This window comes from Podarcis tiliguerta, assembly GCF_965153285.1.
Source record: "Podarcis tiliguerta genome assembly, chromosome: 9".
Classification (NCBI taxonomy): domain Eukaryota; kingdom Metazoa; phylum Chordata; class Lepidosauria; order Squamata; family Lacertidae; genus Podarcis; species Podarcis tiliguerta.
In genome coordinates, this window is record NC_139542.1 from 58,368,629 (window position 1) to 58,390,030 (window position 21,402).

General features: G+C 42.6%; 2 protein-coding genes across 7 annotated transcripts in view; both read right to left on the reverse strand.

The window, feature by feature from the left end:
* Window positions 1–21,402, reverse strand: part of LOC310685618 (uncharacterized protein) — an 850,221-nt gene that overhangs the window by 367,248 nt on the left and 461,571 nt on the right. The window lies entirely within an intron of this gene.
* The window catches only part of TEC (tec protein tyrosine kinase), a 75,926-nt gene that overhangs the window by 47,910 nt on the left and 6,614 nt on the right, over window positions 1–21,402 (reverse strand). Inside the window, exon 1 of one of the 5 annotated variants that reach the window (XM_083458221.1) lies at window positions 11,845–12,127. The exons of 2 other annotated variants lie outside the window; for them this stretch is intronic. Coding sequence is in view for 1 of the 3 variants with exons in the window: in XM_083458216.1 (XP_083314342.1) it covers window positions 1,295–1,345 (51 nt within the window). In the remaining 2 variants the exon portion in view is untranslated. Of the gene's footprint in view, window positions 1–1,294; window positions 1,525–11,721; window positions 12,128–21,402 lie in introns of those variants that run through there. 2 more of the 5 variants (XM_083458218.1, XM_083458216.1) reach the window with 2 other exon arrangements.

Here is a 21,402-nt window from a genome sequence, read left to right on the forward strand (position 1 = left end):
AATTGTGGTATTTTTTGCTTGCTGGAGGCAGCTGTGCCAAGCACGTGCAGCTACATATTGCTTGAAAATAAACTTAATGGAGCAACCACCCACTCAAAGTCTCGTCACACTTTATGGAACACTAAATTTGTCTGCAAATAGAGGAAGTGTCCAGGGCAAATGCAGAATATAGTATATGGGCATGCAGTTTCAAGAGATATTGGGTATTTCTAGAATAAAGAAAAGGGGGTAAATTCATAAAGTTTGCATGTAGGTCCAGTAACCCAAATCTGGCCAACTTACTTTGGATCCAACCATTAGCTATAAAATTTACTAATGCAATATATTCAAAACAAAACAAAACAAATAATAATGATAATAAATGTGCATGCACACCAAAGCTCATACCAATAACTAACTTAGTTGGTCTCTAAGGTGCTACTGGAAGGATTTATTTATTTATTTATGACACGGCTACCTACCTGTAACTAGAAATATATTCAAAACACTTTCAGAAAGTAAAAGAGTTTCCATTGTTACATGCTTCAGCCATTATATGTCCCTGATTCCAGTGACATTATGTTGGAAAATATAGGAATTCATTTTACCAAAAGTCAGATACATGTAGGAGTTTCAGGATCAAAGCGGACATGACAGCGACAAACCCCTTGTTCTTTTCATCTGTGTATCTCTCCTACTCACTAATAAAGCAGTGCCTATGTTTTATTTTTAACAGTAAAAGTAGCCTGTAGGAGAAAGTCGTTAAACCTTCCCCCGCTCCTGCATTTTACGTCTCCTCAGTTAGTCCATTGCTCCAGCCACAGTTCTGAATTCCTAGCTCACTTGTATCAGAGCCAAGGAAGAGAAAAACATGATTGGCGAAATGGACTGAGAGGCGTATTAAGTAATTTGCGCACACATGGGAGCTCAGTGTCCCTGCCCTCGTTTAACTGTTTTAAGTACGTCATTAAATTACATATAGACCATACACACGCTGTAAGAATCCTGAGAACTGTTGGTTAAGGGTGCTGGGAACTGTAGCTCTGGGGGATAAATTACAGTTTCAGGATTATTTGGGGGGGGGACAGATTTACTTTAAGCTTATGGTGTGTATCCAGACTTGAGCCTTCGCCCCACTTTATAAGTAGACACACAAATGATGGCCCCAGCATGTCTAGTTTGGCCATCATGATCTGGCCAAGCTTTTGTTATTGAAAGAGAGAAAAGAACATAAAATGCTTATAGGAATGCACAGTAATTGTACGGGCCAGATTTTAAAAAATCACTATTGTAATACCACTGCTGCCTCACCCACCTTTTTGCCTGCCCTTTTCCTCTTCCATTGGTCTCTGATCCAGCACGTCATGGTGACTGCACAAATGGAGGGGCGATTCTGTGCCCACTGCAGGAAACTACATGGAATAGGATGGCTCTCTCTAGCAGGAAATCAGTCTCATGAAATTATTCTTCTTCAGCTCACTCCATAAAGTGACCAAGAGACGAAGCACATGGACAAAGAGGATCAAGCTTCAAGGGAACCGAGACTGAGATGAAAGACAATCAGGAAAAAACAGGGAGTAAGAAGAAGAAAAAACCGCAGAGGAGGAGGGGGGAAACCACCAGCATACCCTGTGACTATGAGAAAGAGGAAGTGACAAGCAGTAGAGGGAGGAAGCCCTTCTCAAGACGGACTCCAGTGGTTTAGCTATCTGAGCGCCCATATGAAAACTGCCTGTGATGGCTCAGCATCTATTTGCTAATCTCTTAAATAGGAACATATAAAATGTTGTATTTAGATTGTTACAAACAGCAGCATTTTAACCTCCATATGCTGAAGTGAAATCTCGGAAGTCTAAATCCACAACATGCAAAATATACGCCAATTTAAAATTATTGTGCGGCGTTCCCCTCCCCACCCCCAATTCATATGTCTTTATTTCATTCATGATTAACACACAAAAAACCTATCTGCGGGAAAACTGGCCAAGAACAAAAGGTTTCTAAAATAAGATTAAGGAGTGTGTGACTTCCTTACTGAAACAACTGCTCAAGTTCCAATTTGTTTCCAGGTTCATATCAGAAATGGTAATGATCTTTAAAGTCCTTCATGGCTTGGAATCGGGATATTTGAATGGGATATTTCTTAAGGAAATTAGCCCTGAGTGCTCACTGGAAGGACAGATCCTGAAGCTGAGGCTCCAATACTTTGGCCACCTCATGAGAAGAGAAGACTCCCTGGAAAAGACCCTGATGTTGGGAAAGATGGAGGGCACAAGGAGAAGGGGACGACAGAGGACGAGATGGTTGGACAGTGTTCTTGAAGCTACCAACATGAGTTTGACCAAACTGCGGGAGGCAGTGAAAGACAGGAGTGCCTGGCGTGCTCTGGTCCATGGGGTCATGAAGAGTCGGACATGACTAAACGACTAAACAACAACAATTTCTCCCATTTGAGCCTGCTAAGTTCTTCTCCACAGACCCATGTGTGTATTCTTAGTTGAGACCAACAGGGCCAATTTAGGGAGGTGCAGGTGATTCACATACACAGGGCACTGAGCTAAGGGGGCACAAAACAACAACAACAACATATATTTCTATGCATACATATTGAAAAGATCTGTTTAAAAATGCAAAATAAAAATATTGTGAAAGTAAGAAATATTGGAGGGGGGGGGTTTCTTTGAAAATTCCCTCTCGCATCTTGCCAGGCTAGCTTCATTAGCTGCAAACACCGAAAGTTAGGATCCCCTCCATTAGTGAAGCTCATCTTCCTCCCTCTTTAATGGTTGTTAAAGCTACCTGTTTAGGATGCCCATGAATGGTTCTCATTTCCTGTACTGCATCACTGTTGTTTTAAACTTGCTCCATAATGAAAACAGTGAGAATTGTTTCTATTGCCTAATTCTTTCAGTGGCTGAATTGTATCTTTGTGTATTATGTTGTTCTAGTGCATTGATTTTAGCTTACTGTTACATTAGTTTACCTCGAACTTTTTAAAGGAAGGGAAGCATATAATTTTAATGAATCAGTAGATAGGTGCCAGGGTGGTGGTGGTGGAAACAGGAACAAAGAGATGGAAGAAGGGATGGTCCAGAGAGATGCAAATAATAGAAAATCAAAGAGATGAGTTGAAGGAAAAAGAATGAGAAAGGCAGTAGTCAGAAAGGGAAGGAACGTAGAAACAAACCAGTCAACAAACTACATATGGATTGTAAATTAATAACCAGCCAAAGCTTTCATTCCAAGCTTAGAGTATAGTTGGGTATGTTGTTTACGTTTTGTGCTAATATTCAACATAGCCAGCTTGGATTTCTTTTTCTTTTTGATAGGCAAGACAATAATGCATCAACAAATGATAGCAGCATATTAATCATGCGCAAGTCCAAGCATGGTGCTCCTTTGAAAGCTCAAAAACTAAGAAAAACACAAAATTAAAACCCCAGAATAAGGTGCCTGCTTAAAACATTTTTGTTTAGCCAAACCATATACGTAAATGATGATGCATTTTAATTTCTTTTACTGTTTGTTTTAATTATTTTTTAAAAAATTAGTTGCTTTTATTGGCAATTTTAATATTTCTTGTAAATGCTTAGTTAGGGGTGTTACTACAATCAAGCAGTACAGTCGTACCTCGGAAGTCAAATGGAATCTGTTTCAGAAGTCCGTTCGACTTCCAAAACATTCGGAAACCAAGACATGGCTTCCAATTGGCTGCAGGAAGCTCCTGCAGCCAATCAGAAGCAACGGAAGCCCCGTCAGACATTCGGGTTCCAAAGAACGTTCGCAAACCAGAACACTCACTTCTGGGTTTGCGGCGTTTGGGAGCCAAAATGTTCGCCTCGCAAGGCGTTCGACTTCTGAGGTATGACTGTATATGATTTTTGTTAACTAAATGTTAGCATTTCAACCTTTCTGGTTACGGCATATGCTTCAGACACTACAGAATCATAAGAATATCCACAAAATACCTACATACCTATGTGCCTTTCCAGATATGTGTGTGTGTGTGTGTGTGTGTGTGTACACCCACACCCACCCACACACACACACCTGTTTAAGGCCACTGTGCAGCATTTGGGCTAAATTTGATCTGCACCACCAGCAAGAGCCTTACCCTCACACAGCTAGCAGTATTATGCAGAAAAATCACTCACTACCCAATCTGTGTGGCAAGTTACTAAATGATGGAAGAATGAATACACAAAACAGGGAAAAGGTGAGGAAAGGGTTGTAGAGCCCTGTAGGGAAAGGGGATTATCTTGCTGGCATTTTTGGAAGAGAATCAGGAATAAAACTGCCAGTATTTTAATATCTTTATATGAATCTTTGGTATGGCCACATTTGGAATACTGCATACAGTTCTAGTAGTGGAACCACAAAAGGTACAGAAAAGGGCAACCAAAATGAGGAAGAACTAGTCACCTTTGGAACTTTTAGCAGGGGAGGTAAAAAAAGTAGTTATATGCTAAGAGGTTTATAATATCACACACAGCTTGAAGAAACTGACTAGAGAGAAATATTTAATACCTAATACTCTGGATATTTAATTAAATTCATTGCGCAGGTGATTCAAGGCAGACTGGTAGAAGTATTTCTTCACACAGGGTATGGAACTGGCTGCCACAAGTTTAGCAGTCATTAAAGATGGAGTTGAGAAACTCATGGAGGATGAATTATCAATCACTCTTAGACATGATGGCTATATCCAACCTCCAGCTGCTGTGATGGGAGAAAAACAGGGGGAGGCTTGGCCTTCGTGTTCCGTTTGCAGGCTTCCCATAGGCCGCTGGGGGGAACAAGATGTTGGACTAGACAGATCATTGGTCTGACCCAGCAGACTCTTCTTACACTCATTTGTTTTGGAGGTGTTAATGGACTACAACAACACTCTCTCCCACTCCAGAAGTGTGGCAGGGCAGCAGCAGGCTTTAAAAGTTTCCCTCCCCTCCTTTCGTAGAATACAAAATGACGTTTTGAAAATATTTAAAGTGTCTGGGCTTGGCAACATGGGGTTGAGTTGCAGCATGGCTCACTAATGATGTTCCAGCTCTGGACCACCACCTGCAGTAGCTGCCTACCCACCCTCCATATGCAATACTCAAGTGAAAGGTTGGCTTCTTATTTTGAAACGACCATGATGACAATGGGACTATAAATCTGCTTTTGTGGTGGAGGGAGGGTGCAAGCAGTGGGCAGTGCTGGACTGAGACACAGGGACAGTGGCCTCTGGTGGGATATGTCTTGGGCAGGCCCTGTTGGCCCACATTTTAGCACCTGAAGCCAAGGATAAGATACCCACCCACCCACCCCTTCACATACAGAAGCAAACTACAGTGGCAGCCAAATCCTACTTCGACACTGGTCACTACATACTTGGTTGGCAGAATGCGGATTTTCTTGTATGGCATTAGATTCAGCAATGATACAGTCATACCTTGGATCCCAAACGCCTTGCGAGTCCAATGTTTTGGCTCCCGAAGGAGCTTCCTGCAGCCAATCGGAAGCCACACCTTGGTTTCTGAACGTTTTGGAAGTCAAACGGATTTCTGGAACGGATTTCATTTGACTTCCAAGGTACCACTGTAGCAGCATACACTATGCCTTTAATTTTGAAATGGTTTTGTTTGGAAGCTAGATTTACATGATTTACCACCAAAAAATGGACAAGGGGCCTTTTTGCGCATGAGGCTTAAATCAGCACTTTCTTAATTCCATCTGTAGTCATGTGAAACTAAAACCTAAATTTGGCTCAGCAAATAGAGGCCTCTGGGCCAAAGATGATCCTGCAGATGTACTTTTTGGTCCTGAAACTAACAATCCAGAGGCCAAAGAGATGTGAAAGAAGTAGTATCTGTGGTATTAAAACTTGCTGGCAGGCCAGTTTGGAAAGAAAGGTGCTGCTCAGAACAGCGGCTTATACAAATTCAATCAGTTTAAAACCATACAATATGTGAACAACATAATCACAGTTACAGAAGCAGCAGTTAAAACATTTCAGATCAATATATCACAGCCAGCTAGGACTACTGAGTCTACTGCTTATAAAGCTATCTCATTAAAATAAAGCCTAAAAATACATGTGTGGCCTAAACCACAGAGCCTTGGGCTTGCCAATAAGAAGGTAGGCAGTTCGAATCCCTGCAACGGGGTGAGTTCCTGTTGTTTGGTCCCAGCTCCTGCCAACCTAGCAGTTCGAAAGCATGTCAAGTGCAAGTAGATAAATAGGTACCGCTCCGGCGGGAAGGTAAACACCGTTTCCATGTGCTGCTCTGGCTCGCCAGAAGCGGCTTAGTCATGCTGGCCACGTGACCCAGAAATTGTCTGCGGACAAACGCCGGCTCCCTCGGCCAGTAAAGCGAGATGAGTGCTGGACCTAATGGTCAGGGGTAACTTTACCTTTACATTTAAACACTACCAAGGAGGAAGCTCAGTGCTTTTTTCCTGGGGGGTGGGGGAATGCAAGGGTATGCATACCCCTAAACATTTTGTGAATCTTTGTACTTTTGTCCATTTACTGTCTTTATTTTTCTCAATTTGAACTATAAAATGGTAATTTTCTTGAGTCAAAATGAGAGTACCCCTAAACGTTTTTTAGAAAAGCACTGAGAAAATGATTATATATCTCAGGGGAGAGAGCTCTATAGTGGTGAGGCCAGCACAGAAAAATTACTGTCACTTGATCTGCCCCTGCCTGAGTTTCCTTCCCAGAGTAAAAGTCTCTACAACAAATTCCATTTCATTCGGAGTAAGGACTCAGACGCGGGTAGTGCTGTTGGTTAAACTACAGAGCCTAAGACTTGCTGATCAGAAGGTCATCGGTTCGAATCCCCCCAACGGGGTGAGCTCCTGTTGCTCCGTCCCAGCTCCTGCCCACCTAGCAGTTCGAAAACGCATCAAAGTGAAAGTAGATAAATAGGTACCGCTCCGGCGGGAAGGTAAACGGCGTTTCTATGTGCTGCTCTGGTTCACCAGAAGCGGCTTAGTCATGCTGGCCACATGACCCGGAAGCTGTACGCCTGCTCCCACTGCCAATAAAGCGAGATGAGCGCCACAACCTCAGAGTCGGTCACGACTGGACCTAATGGTCAGGGGTCCCTTTACCTTTAAGGACTCAGAGAAGAGTCTGAGAACAATCATAGATTTTGAAGGTAGAATCAAAGGCAACAGCATCGCTAATGGGTGGACTGAAGTTGCAGTAGGGGACAAGTGGAACCATCTACTGGATGCCAACCATGAAAGGTTTTATAGCTAAGCAGCAGCAACTTGAACTGAACCATAGTGCCAGTTAGTGCTGATAAAGCAAGAGTGACTGTATACGACTGTGCTGTTCCCTATATGTAAGGAGCTGTGTGGCAACATTTTGCACTAGCTAAAACCTCTGAGTTGTTTTCAAGAATGGCCCCATACAGAGTGCATTGCTTGGAAGTTAAGAAAGCATAGATTAGTATTGCAAGTTCCTCTCTACTCAAGAAAGGTCAAGGCATTGCAACAAACAGAGCAGAAAGAAAGCATTTTAGCTACTCTGGCAACCAACTTACCAAAGAGCAGGGTTGGAACAAAAGCAAAAACAACTCCCAGACTTTCAACCTTTTCTGTTAGGGAGATTTAGAATCCCATCAATCACAGGGAGACCTATTCCCTCTACAACTCCCTCTATTTCTTCAAGAAAAACAAACATGGGCAATTTTATGGTTTATTTTTTCACTCCAAGATGAATTCCAGTGTTGTAGAATGCCCCAAATAAGCCTGCGTATATCATGTATAAGCACTTTTTAAATCCCAATATGGTAATTCTTAAAAAGAAATTTTAAAACAGATGTGGGGAGTTTTATACCCCGCCCATCTGGCTGGACTTACCCAGCCACTCTGGGAGGCTTCCAACAAAGTATTAAAATACAGTAATGCATCAAACATTTAAAGCTTCCCTAAACAGGACTGCCTTCAGATGTCTTCTAAAAGTCTGGTAGTTATTGTTCTCTTTGATATCTGGAGGGAGGGCATTCCATAGGGAAGGTGCCACTACCAAGAAGGCCCTCTGCCTGGTTCCCTGTAACTTGGCTTCTCGCAATGAGGGAACCGCCAGAAGGCCCTCAGAACTGGACCTCAGTGTTTGGGTAGAACGATGGGGGTGGAGACGGTCCTTCAGATATGCTGGACCAAGGCCGTTTAGGGCTTTAAAGGTCAGCACCAACACTTTGAATTGTGCTCGGAAACGTACTGGGAACCAATGTAGGTCTTTCAAGACCGGTGTTATGTGGTCTCGGCGGCTGCTCCCAGTCACCAGTCTAGCTGCCGCATTCTGGATTCATTGTAGTTTCCGGGTCACCTTCAAAGGTAGCCCCACATAGAGCGCATTGCAGTAGTCCAAGCGAGAGATAACTAGAGCATGCACCACTCTGGCGAGGCAGTCCGCAGGGTCTCAGCCTGCATACCAGATGGAGCTGGTAAACAGCTGCCCTGGACACAGAATTGACCTGCACCTCCATGGACAGCTGCGAGTCCAAAATGACTCCCAGGCTGCACACCTGGTCCTTCAGGGGCATAGTAACCCCATTTAGGACCAGGGAGTCCTCTACACCCACCCGCCTCCTGTCCCCCAAAAACAGTACTTCTGTCTTGTCAGGATTCAACCTCAATATGTTAGCCGCCAGTAGAGTGATCTACTGTGTAAATTCTAAAACAAAAAGTATACATGAGATTGTTTTTGACACCCTTTTCAGTGGTTAGGGCTAGCTTTAAAAAAGTTTGTAATTTTCCTTTTCCTTGTAGATCATAAATGATTGACAAAGAAATGTGTGGGCTGGTATGCCAAGAAAGATTAAGCCAGTTTCTTAGATGAAACTGGTCAAAGAATGCTTTAGCAACTTATTAGTGACATATAAACCCGTTAGTAGCTAAATTGTCAGAGCATTTTTACAGCAACCAATAGAGGCAATTTGCACACAGAAGGAGTACTGTGAAGATAACTGAAACTGTGTTTGACGCTGTCAGGTCAGCACTTACTACTACTAAAAGCCAAACTGCCCTTTAAAGTTAACTTGTCTCATCAGCAGTGGAAACTGCTGTGGTAAAAGTTGCAGTTGTATTTGCAGTTTTCCTGTGAATGCATATTGCTTCTTTAAATTGCAGCCTTTAATATTTTATTGAAACACATCGTCACAACTTTTCCAGAGAAGTCAAAATGGCCTTTTCAACACCTCTTCCTGCAGCAGCTGCTGCCACTTTAATATGGCAGAAAGTGAAAGGATGGGCCATAATATGCCATGTGGCAAAAAACCAGTTTCGGATGGAAGGATAACACTGGCACTGTATTCTCCCAACTTGTGGTTCCCATAAACTGGCATGCAGAAGCATAGTGCCTCCAACAGTGCAAAGAAAGCTGACTTATACTGAATCAGGTCATTTAGACATCTCATGGAAACATAATACAGTGGTACCTCGGGTTAAGAACTTAATTCGTTATGGAGGTCTGTTCTTAACCTGAAACTGTTCTTAACCTGAAGCTTCACTTTAGCTAATGGGGCCTCCTGCTGCCGCCGCCCCGCCAGAGCACGATTTCTGTTCTTATCCTGAAGCAAAGTTCTTAACCCGAGGTAATATTTCTAGGTTAGCAGAGTCTGTAACCTGAAGCGTGTGTAACCCGAGGTACTACTGTATAACTGTTGTGGCTAGTCACCACTGGTAGGCTTATCCTCCACGAAGTTGTATAATCCTTTTCTAAAGCTAATCAAGTTGGTGGGAGTGAATTTTACAGTTTTAACTTTGCACTGTACTTTCATTTGCTTGTTTTGAATCTTCTAACATTCAGCTTGATTGGGTAGTCCTGCGTTCCAGCATTATGAAAGAAGGGGAAAATCTCTCTCTTTACTTTCTCCCAGCATTCGAAACTCCCATGGTTCTAGGCCCGTTCTAGACAGGGAATTTCATTAATGCGAGCAGTTTTTGAGCTCTGGGAGCAGTACTGTGCCTAAGATTTCAGATTAAAACTGCCACTGCTAGGGGAAAAAAGGAGGAGTTTTTTCTGCCTCCCCACTTTCAGCCACTGTCTGAGGACTGAAGAAGGGACCCTCATAAGAATATTAGGGGGTGGGCAGGGGAAGTATGGCTTTGTTTTTGCAGTTTTCAGATGAGGACTAAACCACGTGAAAAATGAATATAAGATTTTAGCTGCAGTTCATTCATTTTCAGCTTTGTAGCTGGTTATTAAAAAAAGCGTGCCTAGACATTCCGTTGCGACACGAATAACCTAGGTTTTAAGGTGCCATTTAGCTCCTGGTTTTCATATCTCAGTTTCTAACACTGCTTTCTCCATATCATGTATAATGTCCGTCTTGAGCTCTCATATGAAAGCCCCTCCCAGAATATTGTGGCAGCAAAGTACAGTAGTACCTCAGGTTACATACTCTTCAGGTTACAGACTCCACTAACCCAGAAATAGTACCTCAGTTTAAGAACTTTGCTTCAGGATGAGAACAGAAATCGTGCAGCGGCAGCGCAGTGGCAGTGGGAGGCCCCATGAGCTAAACTGTTGCTTCAGGTTAAGAACAGTTTCAGGTTAAGAACAGACCTCCGGAACGAATTAAGTACCCAAGGTACCACTGTATAGCTTCCCTAGTTGAGCTGGAAAGCCGGGGCAGCCATGTCAGGAATGTATAGAAGACCTAAACACACACACACAAAGTCCCAAAATGTGGTTGCATCAGGTTTGTAAAGAGCCACTTGCAGTGCTTTCTTTTTTTAAAAGGTATTGGTACTCACCATGAAGTTGTTATAGTTAAGTGCCACTCTTTTAACAATGGGGGGGGGGGTTGGAAAGGTGCTGGTACTGCAAACCCTTGAGTACTCCCAGAAAAAAACAACGCACTAGCCCCCTTGCCTTGCTTAAAACTCCAAAAATGCCTGGAAATAATTTGCAACCTGGGGCTGAAACGACAATGCTAACTCACATCACCCCTGATCATTCACCATACTGGCTGGGAATGGTGGGACTTCGGGAGTCCAGCGAACATTTGGAGGTCCCATTCCTGTCATTGATTGTTTCCCTTTTATCTTCACAACAATCCTGTGAGACAGGTTTGGGCCAAGAGCTTGCGAATGACCCATTGAGCTTCCTAGCCAGCTAGGGAACTGAACCCTCCTCAGCCCTTTGTCAAACATCCTCACCACTCCTGCGCCCTGCTGCCCTTCCACACAGCCCAGACCTCGAATGAACCCCAGGCCGGATATTAAATGCCACCGAATTTCTGCATCGGAGCCACGGGGATAATAAACGCGAGCGGAGGAGCAGAACGTCCTACTATCCCCAAGGTTGCGCCCGCAGTTACTTCACTATCCCGCTCTCGTTTCGCAAGCCGAGTCAGGCACGTAACTTGTGAATTCAATCTCTCTCAGGCGAAGAGGGAGGATCTTGAGCGACACAGATAGTGAGGATGAAAATAGGGGATATGACTGATCTCCTTAGAGTTTTCCTTCCTCTGATCAGCAGAACTTCCCTCTAAGTCCAGGGTTTCCCCGAACTCGGATCTCCCGCTGGGGTTTTTTTTGGACTACAACTCCCATCATCCCTAGCTAGCATAACCAAGGGTTAGGGATCATGGGGATTGTAGTAGTGTTCCCTTCTCTCCCCCCCCCCAAAAAAAATCTGGAGACCCAAGTTTAGGAAACACTGTTCTGCTGGTACTTATTTAACACACACTTAAAAAAAGGAGGACCTGAAATAACAGGTGAAGACTTCCCACTTACAGAGCCGCTGCCCGACGTCGGTCCGAGGCGACAACCCGAAGCCGACCGGTCTCCTCGCCGACTTGCAGCGCTAAGAAGCAGTTGCGAAAGGGGAGGAGCCGAGCGCCGTCGAGCTGCTCTTACCCGAAGATGGCTCCGGCCGGCGCCCGCGATGGGGAGCCGAAAGTGCGGCTCCTGAGAGAGGTGGAAGGCGGGCGTGGGCGAGGGAGCTCCGCCGTGTCCGTCCCCCTCAGCTCACCGAAGCGGGCAGCCGCTTCCCTCCCTTCCCCTCGCCCTCTCCCTTGCACACGCCGTCCGAGCAGCTGGAGGAGGAGGAGGAGGAAGAAGAAGGAGGTTTCTTGAAGCGTAGGAAAAAGGAAGCGGCGGCGGCTACGAGGTCTTCGCTCGCCGCGCTTGCAGGTTGCCGAAAGCGAGCGCTTGGGTTTCCCGCCGGCGCAGTCATGGCGCCTCCTGGAGGTGCTCCGCGCAAAGAGCGTTTCGCGCGTGCGGATGGTGCGGGTCATAGGAGCCGACTGCTAGGGGCCCGAGGTCCTTTCGTGCTCCCCCAATAAAATATTTGAGGGGACTAGAACCCCTCCCCAAAGTTGATGGGCATTGTCATTTAATTATTTTGTGTGTGTGTGTGTGTAGCGTGTCATGTGATCGATTATGTGGGGCAGGGCTTGCCTACCCCTCCACCCCATGTTTTTCAAGTTGGTACCTCTGGTGTGGGTGTAGGGTAAGATGTGGAGGAAAGCTGCTTCAAATTGTGTGGTCTTGGGCCTGAAAAGATGGAAGAGGAAGAGGATGCAACTCACACAAGCTGGCCTATCTGAACCATCATTTGGCCCATTTTCTGGAACAGTCCAAACTCATAACCCTTTCCATTAGATTTTCACCTCCTCAAGCAACGGCCGCCTATTTATAGTTCATCCTTGATCCTAGGATTGTGATTCAATAGTCCCCAAATGTGGTAGTCGGTACCACTTAAGCTATGGCGTAATTTTGCTCACATCAGAGCAGACTTTTGTGCTTTCATGGTTGTGGTGGCATATTCCTTTGAGGATAAGCATTAATATATGGCATTTCTCACCCTATACTGGATAGATCGCTCACTATAATTGAAAAGTGGGCACAATAAACACGGGCCATTGAGTGACGAGGTCCAGCTCATCATTCGCAATGAAACAGTCTCACACCAAGATGGATTGAAGGGATCTCTCAGCCTCAAAAGCTGATGCCCGCATTTATTGTGTACAGCAAAGGCATACAACATTGTATCAGCTAGCAGACAAAAGACAGTACAGTATCATACCCGGGCGTCACGCCACTCTCAGACTATGTTACGTGGACCAATCACTGAAATAGCATTAGCTGTTCACGCGCTGTCCATGCTCCAAGCAGCGTCTTGCTTGACCCTGTATCAAACTTCCGCCCATGCCCTAACCATTTCCCTACAATTGAGGTGTCAAAATAGGCCCTGGGAGAGGGCAGGGTGGAAGCCCATAAACCTTTGGGAACCCTTTCCTGGGTAACCTGAATACTGACAAAGTGAGCAAAGGGCCAGCTGAGTCAGGAGGTCCAAGAATGCAGATTGTAAAGGCACTGGGCTGGACCCCAACACCAAAACAAGGAACACACTGAGTCTCCTTGACACCCTTGAACTGAACCCACCAAACCAGGGACTGCAGCTGCTGAGTCAGATTCAGCTGAGGGGCTGGTTTTCCCATGCTTCAGAGAAACCCATCACCAGCCTGAAGCTGGTTAGATTGTAAATGTAAGTATTTTGTCTGCATAGATTTGCTGCTGCCATGGTTGTGAATCAATGCATGAATATAAGTACGAAAATTATATATATTTTAACTTACTTCCCAAGTTGTTGCCTGTTTCTTCTGAAGAAAGCAGAGCCAGCTTACTTCATAGCTGGACTTGCTCAAAACAAGGCCTTACTGCCTAATTTCTATGCTTCCCAGCATAACCGCTGCTCAGGAATGATGGGAGCTGTAGTCTAGCAACATATGGAGAGCCATAGAGATGCGGTCTGTAGGTTTTTTGTTGCCAGTAAATATGTTCCTGCCTTTCAGTGTTCTGAGCAATAAATTGAAAGGCATTGGAATTTTGGTATTCACTCTTACATAAGTGGAAATTATGAGTATAATTTAACCCTGCTGCTAGGACACGCACACATGCGCACAAAACTTGCAGGGAAGGAGAGAGAGAGCTTTTAAATGGGAAAATATTTCTATACTTGGAACCCTGTAAAAGCTTTAATAAGCTAACAAGAACTTTATTGAGAAATGTATGGATGGCTCTTGCGTCTTCATGCTACAATGTTATGAGAAATAAAGAAGTCTGTAAAGAACAGTCCTGTCCTTGTGTTTTTAAACACAGGCATGTGTTTGGTAGCAGATATCTGTAGCATGACAAGAAATGGATCATTCCATTAACAGTTCACTCATTAACAATAGTAGGAACCTAACCCAGAGGAAACACCTAATTCCTGCCAGCCAACCCACATTGTTTCTGCTGGGAAATCTTGTAAGGAAAATATGGCAACATTCTTCACTAAAAATAAAAGCAAGCTCTGCCTTTGATTCTTCCACCAAGGGTTTGGCTTTCTTGATCATTTTGGCATAGCATTTTAAGATGTGTACAATCACAGGAATACAATGCTTTTGTTCCCATCGTGTTGAACAACAACAGAACATGTTCATAAATCCTAGTAAACAGAATGTTATATTCTCTTTCCCACATCAGCTGTATTCCATCATTTCAGAGCCAAGAAGTAAATTTAGGTGTGTTGAGGTCAGTATTTAGCCACATTCTTTATAATTTCACAAAAGATTCTGTCTGTACTGCATTCTGTGATCCTTTCTGTGCTACAATTCTAGATGGGGAACTGTGTATGAAGGATTGGATTTCATTAAAGAGGTGCAAGCTGCCAGGCGCTCAGAATGAGGGACCACAAAGACAGTGGTAGTCTTATGATATATGGCTTTTTTACACATATATACAACCTGAGTCTGTGGAGGGGCTCACAGCATTAACAGCCCAGAAGGTATTCTCCCATAGCTACAGCCTTGGATTCAAGCATGTCTTTCCTTCTCAGGCTTTTCCCTGCAGCCTGCTTCTAGCCCAGTGTGTGCGCGCACTCTCTCTCTCACACACGCGTGTGTATACACACAGAAGTTCTGACTTTTGTTCTTCTAACTATGGATGGGATTCCCATCCATTTGCCCTCTGGAACAGAGCAGCTTTATTTCTTATACTAAGAACCCATACTTAGGACCATCATGGTACTTGTCTGGCTACGTGAACAATTTAATATTTTTTATTATTAATAATAATAATTAGATCTTCCCCTCTCCAAACTATATTAAAAAATTAACCTAACATTTTCTTCTTCTCAGACACTCTTCAACGCTTTCATTATCAGTGATTTCATTTAAAATATTTATACCTTGCTATTCAACAAAGCCAATCAAGGCTGCTTTTAATATAATTAAAATGATTATATGACTTAATAAAACCATCAAATAAGAACCAAAGAAACATAACAGTAGTTAAAATCATTAAGACTAAAAAGAGTAATCCAATTAAAGAGACTGGCTAATCCAGTTAAACAGCCATTAAATATCTAGCCTACTAAAAATGAGTTCATCCAGAGCCTAAAAGGTACTACTAACTTCAGCTTTGTTCCTCCAGATGTTGAAGTACAACTGCTGTCAGCTCCAGCCAGTATGGCCACTGGGCCAGGGATGACGGGAGGGCTAAAAGTTCCCTACACCTGCCTTAGAACAAGGGCCAAGCATGAGATGGGGGTCTGGAGAAGCAAGAATAGTGGTCCAAGCTGCAACTCCTTACTATCAGTGGTGGGAAATTGAGGATTGCTTATAGCTCAGAACTAACATTTTACTGGAAACAAAGTGGAAGCCAATGGCATTACTAAAGAATTGGTGAGATACAATCATTTCTTCCTTCTTCAGATTCTCAGCCTAGAACCAGATGAACTTTCCTAACACTCTTTTAAAGGCATGCCCACATAAAGCACTTTACAGTACCCAAATCTGTATGGAATCACATGTGCATATCACATCTATTAGGGTGAAAGTACACATTCAGCAAGGTGTCTATAATAATTTCATAAGCTTAAAAAAAAAAAACTTAGCAGAAGCTAGCCCACATTATTTGAACTCAGCCATCGGAAGGACACAACCATCTCCAGTGGCCTTCATTCTACAGCAACCAAACCCACTGTCACTCTCGGAAATCTCTCACCACTGGGGAATTTAACAATAATCTAGACATGGTTCAACAGTATGTCACAAGACTGCCAAAGGAAAACTGGAAGTGATGCTACTATGCCACTATATCCTTGTCAAATACTTCTCTCCATCCTGGGAGCTTAAATTCATGAATAAATTTAGGAAACTTTGTGATACTTTCAGAGTTAGTTAACACACACAAATGGTTTCATATTGAGGATTATTTTTTTCTGTGTAGAGTTTCAAGTATGCATAACTATGTATAATCTGACCTCTAGTGACAGAAGTGTAGTACTTGCCAGGACAACAGGCTCGATAGTCATTTAGAGTGGTACCTTGGTTGTTGAACGGCTTAGCTCCCGAACGCAGCAAACACGGAAGTGACTGTTCCGATTTCCTAATATTTTTGGGAAGGCGAACATCTGACGCAGCTTCTGTAGCTTCCGATTGAGTGCAGGAAGCTCCTGCAGCCAACTGGAAGCTGCGCCTTGGTTTTTGAACAGTTCTGGAAGTCAAACGGACTCCCTGAACGGATTAAGTTTGACAACCAAGGTACCACTGTATATTGATTTGTGCATCCCAATCTCAGACCAGTGAGAGACTCCAGGGGTTCCTGCGTTTACCCTGTGTTTGGTTTCCTTGGAATGAAGTTCAGTGGAGACTGTGCTACCTTTAGGATATATGTCTTTCTTTATACATATATACGACCTGAGCATAGGATGAAGGGGTTCACAGCAACTACACTCCAGCTGATCTTGCTTCCCCTTTAAGTTTCCAGGGAAGTCCCAAACTCAGCTTTGGGTACAGCACAGAGCAGACACACCTCTCTGTCTCCAGCTTCTAGCAGCAGCCCAACCTCACACACATAACACTGGCTAATATTCTTCTACCTTTCAAGTTGAGGTAGCTTCCTACTAGGTGAGCAGGGGTTACTCCTATTTGACTCTACGGCAACAGGGCAGCCTCTTTCTAATGTTAATGGAAATACTTAACTGGCTGGCTAAGGTTATTCTATTGCTTTAACAAAGGAAACTGGTTTGGCTGGTGTCCTCCTATAGAGCTTACCATCCCCTCTACAGGATCATATATCTGGAAGGAACCCTTGAGTGTCATCCAGACTGACCCCCCAAACCCATAAAACGATTGTGTCACATTTAAGAGCTACAGGTAACATAAAGGGTTAAAGGAAGCAGTTGACAAACTCAGAAACATTGGATGCATATCACAGATCCTCTGTCTCTGCAAGCAAAGAAGTTCCTGTTTAGGATTGTGTTACAAAATTATAATTAAAATTATGCTGGATCCTGTTTATATATGACATTTTTTCTATAAATACATAGATTTCATCCTGTAATACATGAGATAAAATTCCACTTTCAGACATTGGTCTAGATTTTAGAAGGTTGCAGGAAAGCATTAGAAACATATAATACATCACCAATTGACAACTAAACATGTTCATGATCTTTTGCCTCATATAAAGCTCACATTAACTTTAGCTCTCATTAGCTTTTCAGAGAACAAAATGAAAACACTTTCATGATAAATAGGGGAAACCTCCTTAGAAAAAGTTTTTGCCATCTGTAATGTCAAACAGACCTGCTTAACATTACCATTCATCTTATCTGACATGAAATACTATAAATGAGGGGAAAGTGATCTGTATATAATTATGTGTCTCCAATAATTGAATTTCTACTTTTTATCCCCAGATGTCTCAAAAGGTCTTGTAATGTAAGTTTTGTCTGGTCAAATATTCAATGCCAGATGGTTGTGAATATCCCTCTCATTCTCCTTGGGCAATTATTTAAAAATCATGATCTATCTTGATCTTCATTTGTCATGAAACAAGGCAAATAGACGTGGTAAAACACTAATGGGGCCAGTGAGGTAAGAGGAAAGAGGAAGCCCTAAAGTTCTTAAGAAAGAAACCATTAATTCTTCTAGAGATAAAGAAAACATCTAGTTTATGTTGAAGAGATGCCTGCTTGCCTGCATTGGTAACATTTCATTTAAGGTTTAGGGTTGTCATCTGTTTGTTTACAAGGCAAAGCAATGATAATTCTGCTATATATCATGTCAATGGGGTAAAGAAAGTAGAAAACCAATGGACTTATTGGGATTGCTGTATAATCACAGGGATATTGTCACATATTAATTATTTTAAATGGACTTTTGGAGTTCAAAAACAGGTCCAGGGTCTTTATAGCCCCACTTTACAGACTGATTTCCACTTTTAGAATTGATAGTATAACTATAGGTAACTTATACTATATACACACATATATAGGTTACTGAGATTGATATTTAAAACTCCAAAATCCAGGGCTCCCCCCACTCCCCAACATAGACACACTCTCACACAGAGTATTGTGTTTAATTTTTAAGCTTAGAACAAAAGTGTGTAACAATTTTGATGTCTTCTATAGCAACAATATTTTCAAAGTCTATAATACATTCATTCCAACTCACCCTTTTAATCTGAAAAATCAATGTTGTAATGGTGGTATCTGACAGCAAGAGAATGGGAGTAGGTCCTAGTGTGTGGCAATTAAGCCCTTGAAGATCATTTCATATGCTGCTACCCCTAACTTATTATCAAACTATACAATTTTTGTAATCAAACTAGAAAATGGCTTGTGTTCTAGTAACATAAGGATTTACAGTACCGTATTACTAATTCCGAGTAAATGACATTATGAACGCTTGCCACTAGATGGTGCTTGATTACTATGGTTGTCACATTTTCTACACAAAAATATGAGTACAAATGCAAATGTATAATTTAGCATCCTCAGGTATTTCTAGAGGTTTTAAGGAAAGGCTGCACAACAATATAGGTTGTTTAATACTGTATACAGTGCTACCTTGGGTTACAAACACTTCAGGTTACAGACGCTTCAGGTTACAGACTCCGCTAACCCAGAAATAGTACCTCGGGTTAAGAACTTTGCTTCAGGATGAGAACAGAAAGCGTGTGCCAGCGGCGCGGCGGCAGCAGGAGGTCCCATTAGCTAAAGTGGTACTTCAGATTAAGAACAGTTTCAGGTTAAGAATGAACCTCCAGAACGAATTAAGTTCTTAACCCGAGGTACCACTGTACATTCTATGAAGTTATATATTAAAAATGCAATACCTTTATAAATTAGGATCCATGTGTGTTTATTACATATTAGGTAAAAAGGTAAAGGACCCCTGGACGGTTAAGTCCAGTCAAAGGTGACTATGGGGTTACAGCGCTCATCTTGCTTCAGGCCAAGGGAGCCGGCATTTGTCCACAGAGAGCTTTCCGGGTCATGTGGCCAGCATGACTAAATCACTTCTGGCGCAACAGAATACCATAATGGAAACCAGAACACATGGAAATGCTGTTTACCTTCCTGCCACAGTGGTACCTATTTATCTACTTGCACTGGTGTGCTTTCGAACTGCTAGGTTGGCAGGAGCTGGGACAGAGCAACGGGAGCTCACCCTGTTGCGGGGATTTGAACTGTCGACCTTCTGATCGGCAAGCCCAAGAGGCTCAATGGTTTAGACTACAGCACCACCCGCGTCCAAATGATACCTTATGATGTATTAGCAATGTATGTGCACAGAAATGTCTCAATCTTCCCTCAAAGCCTAGACTGCAATGCTGTAGCAGGATCACCTGGCTGCTGCAAGACGGTAAGAAGTGGGAGGAGGACAGACATGGCACACTGCTGTAAAGAGGGCAGATTACTACATCATATGCAATAATGTACTTTTGGAATCTTAGTGGAAATGGCTGGATCCTGGGGGCTACAGTGCTGTAAGGTAGATGGTACCATTGTCGTTTACAGAAAGGGAAGGTATTTCCATGGCCAAATTTGCAACAAGGTTCAAGGGTCCTGCCTTGCAAATATTCAACATTAATCTTTTTTGTTTAAAAAAACCCACCAGCCCATACATAGTAATGGAATTTGTTGTATTTAGTTGGCATACTGTGTAATAAATATAGCAAAGTAATCCACCCAGGGCAATAACCTGTGCTGTTGTTTCTATTGAAGTGTAGAAGAAAAATATCTTAAGTAAGTTAAACATAAATTCAAGCAAAGGGCCTTGGGCATGCACATTTAGGATTGCATCTGATGTTACGTCATACTTAGGGTTGACCCACTTAGATTACTAGTCACCTATATTAATTTCAATGGGTCTACCACTCTATGAACAACTTTGAATACAACTCTTACATTCGGCCCATATAACTGTTTTATTAATAGTCATCTAGTATGAATTATGGTGCTGGAGGAGACTCTTGAGAGTCCCATGGACTGCAAGAAGATCAAACGTATCCATTCTTAAGGAAATCAGCCCCGAGTGCTCACTGGAAGAACAGATCGTGAAGCTGAGGCTCCAATACTTTGGCCACCTCATGAGAAGAGAAGACTCCCTGGAAAAGACCCTGATGTTGGGAAAGATAGAGGGCACAAGAAGAAGGGGACGACAGAGGACGAGATGGTTGGACAGTGTTCTCGAAGCTACCAGCATGAGTTTGACCAAACTGCGGGAGGCAGTGGAAGACAGAAGTGCCTGGAGTGCTCTGGTCCATGGGGTCACAAAGAGTCGGACACGACTAAACGACTAAACAACAAGTATATAGAACCAGTGAAGCGACCACAAAAATTAATGCTCCTGATAAACATGGGATCTGAAACACTGTGTGTTTCCCTGTACTAGAGATGGCCCTGTGAAAAGGCTGCACAACCTTGAGTTGAAAGAGCAGCCTAATGAAAAGCTAACAGAAAATAGATATTTTATCAGTACATTCCTTTTAGCTAGCTCTTCAGTGTTCTTAGAGTAAGACGTTAATTTAACCACAATGCTTAAGAAGTACACCAGAGATATAATATATTGAATTTGAATTATTTTTAGCCGTTTATTATTATATAGAAAGTATTCACACAATTTTCAATGTGGATAATTTTTTGTTAATGTGGGAATTTATGGATAAATGCCTTTTTTACAGTGTGATCCTGAAATGAGTTCATTTCCAGGTATATGCACGTGCGTTTATTTAAATATACAGTATTTTAATTACAGAAAAATGCAGTAAAACTGGTCTTTTATTAATGAAGTTGCCAAGATCCACAAAGGTGGAGCAAAATATTCTCATAGCACTGGAGGCCTGGGAAGGGTGGAATCTTAGATCATAAAGTTGCCTCATAAGGGTGGGGTTCTAGTGCTTAGTACATCAGCAAATGAAATTATATAAACGAAGCTATAAATCTTTTTTAACAGCTCAGCTGTGGATTTAGTTCCAACAGTTCTGATCACTTGTAATTGAACTATACAACCAAATTAATACTGCTATCGTAAGAACATATTTTAAAATTCTCTTCATTTCTTTTTAAATTTTGCTGTCTTGAATGTACTTTTGTAAAAAAAGAAAGAAAGAAAAAGCCGCAATAGTTACCCA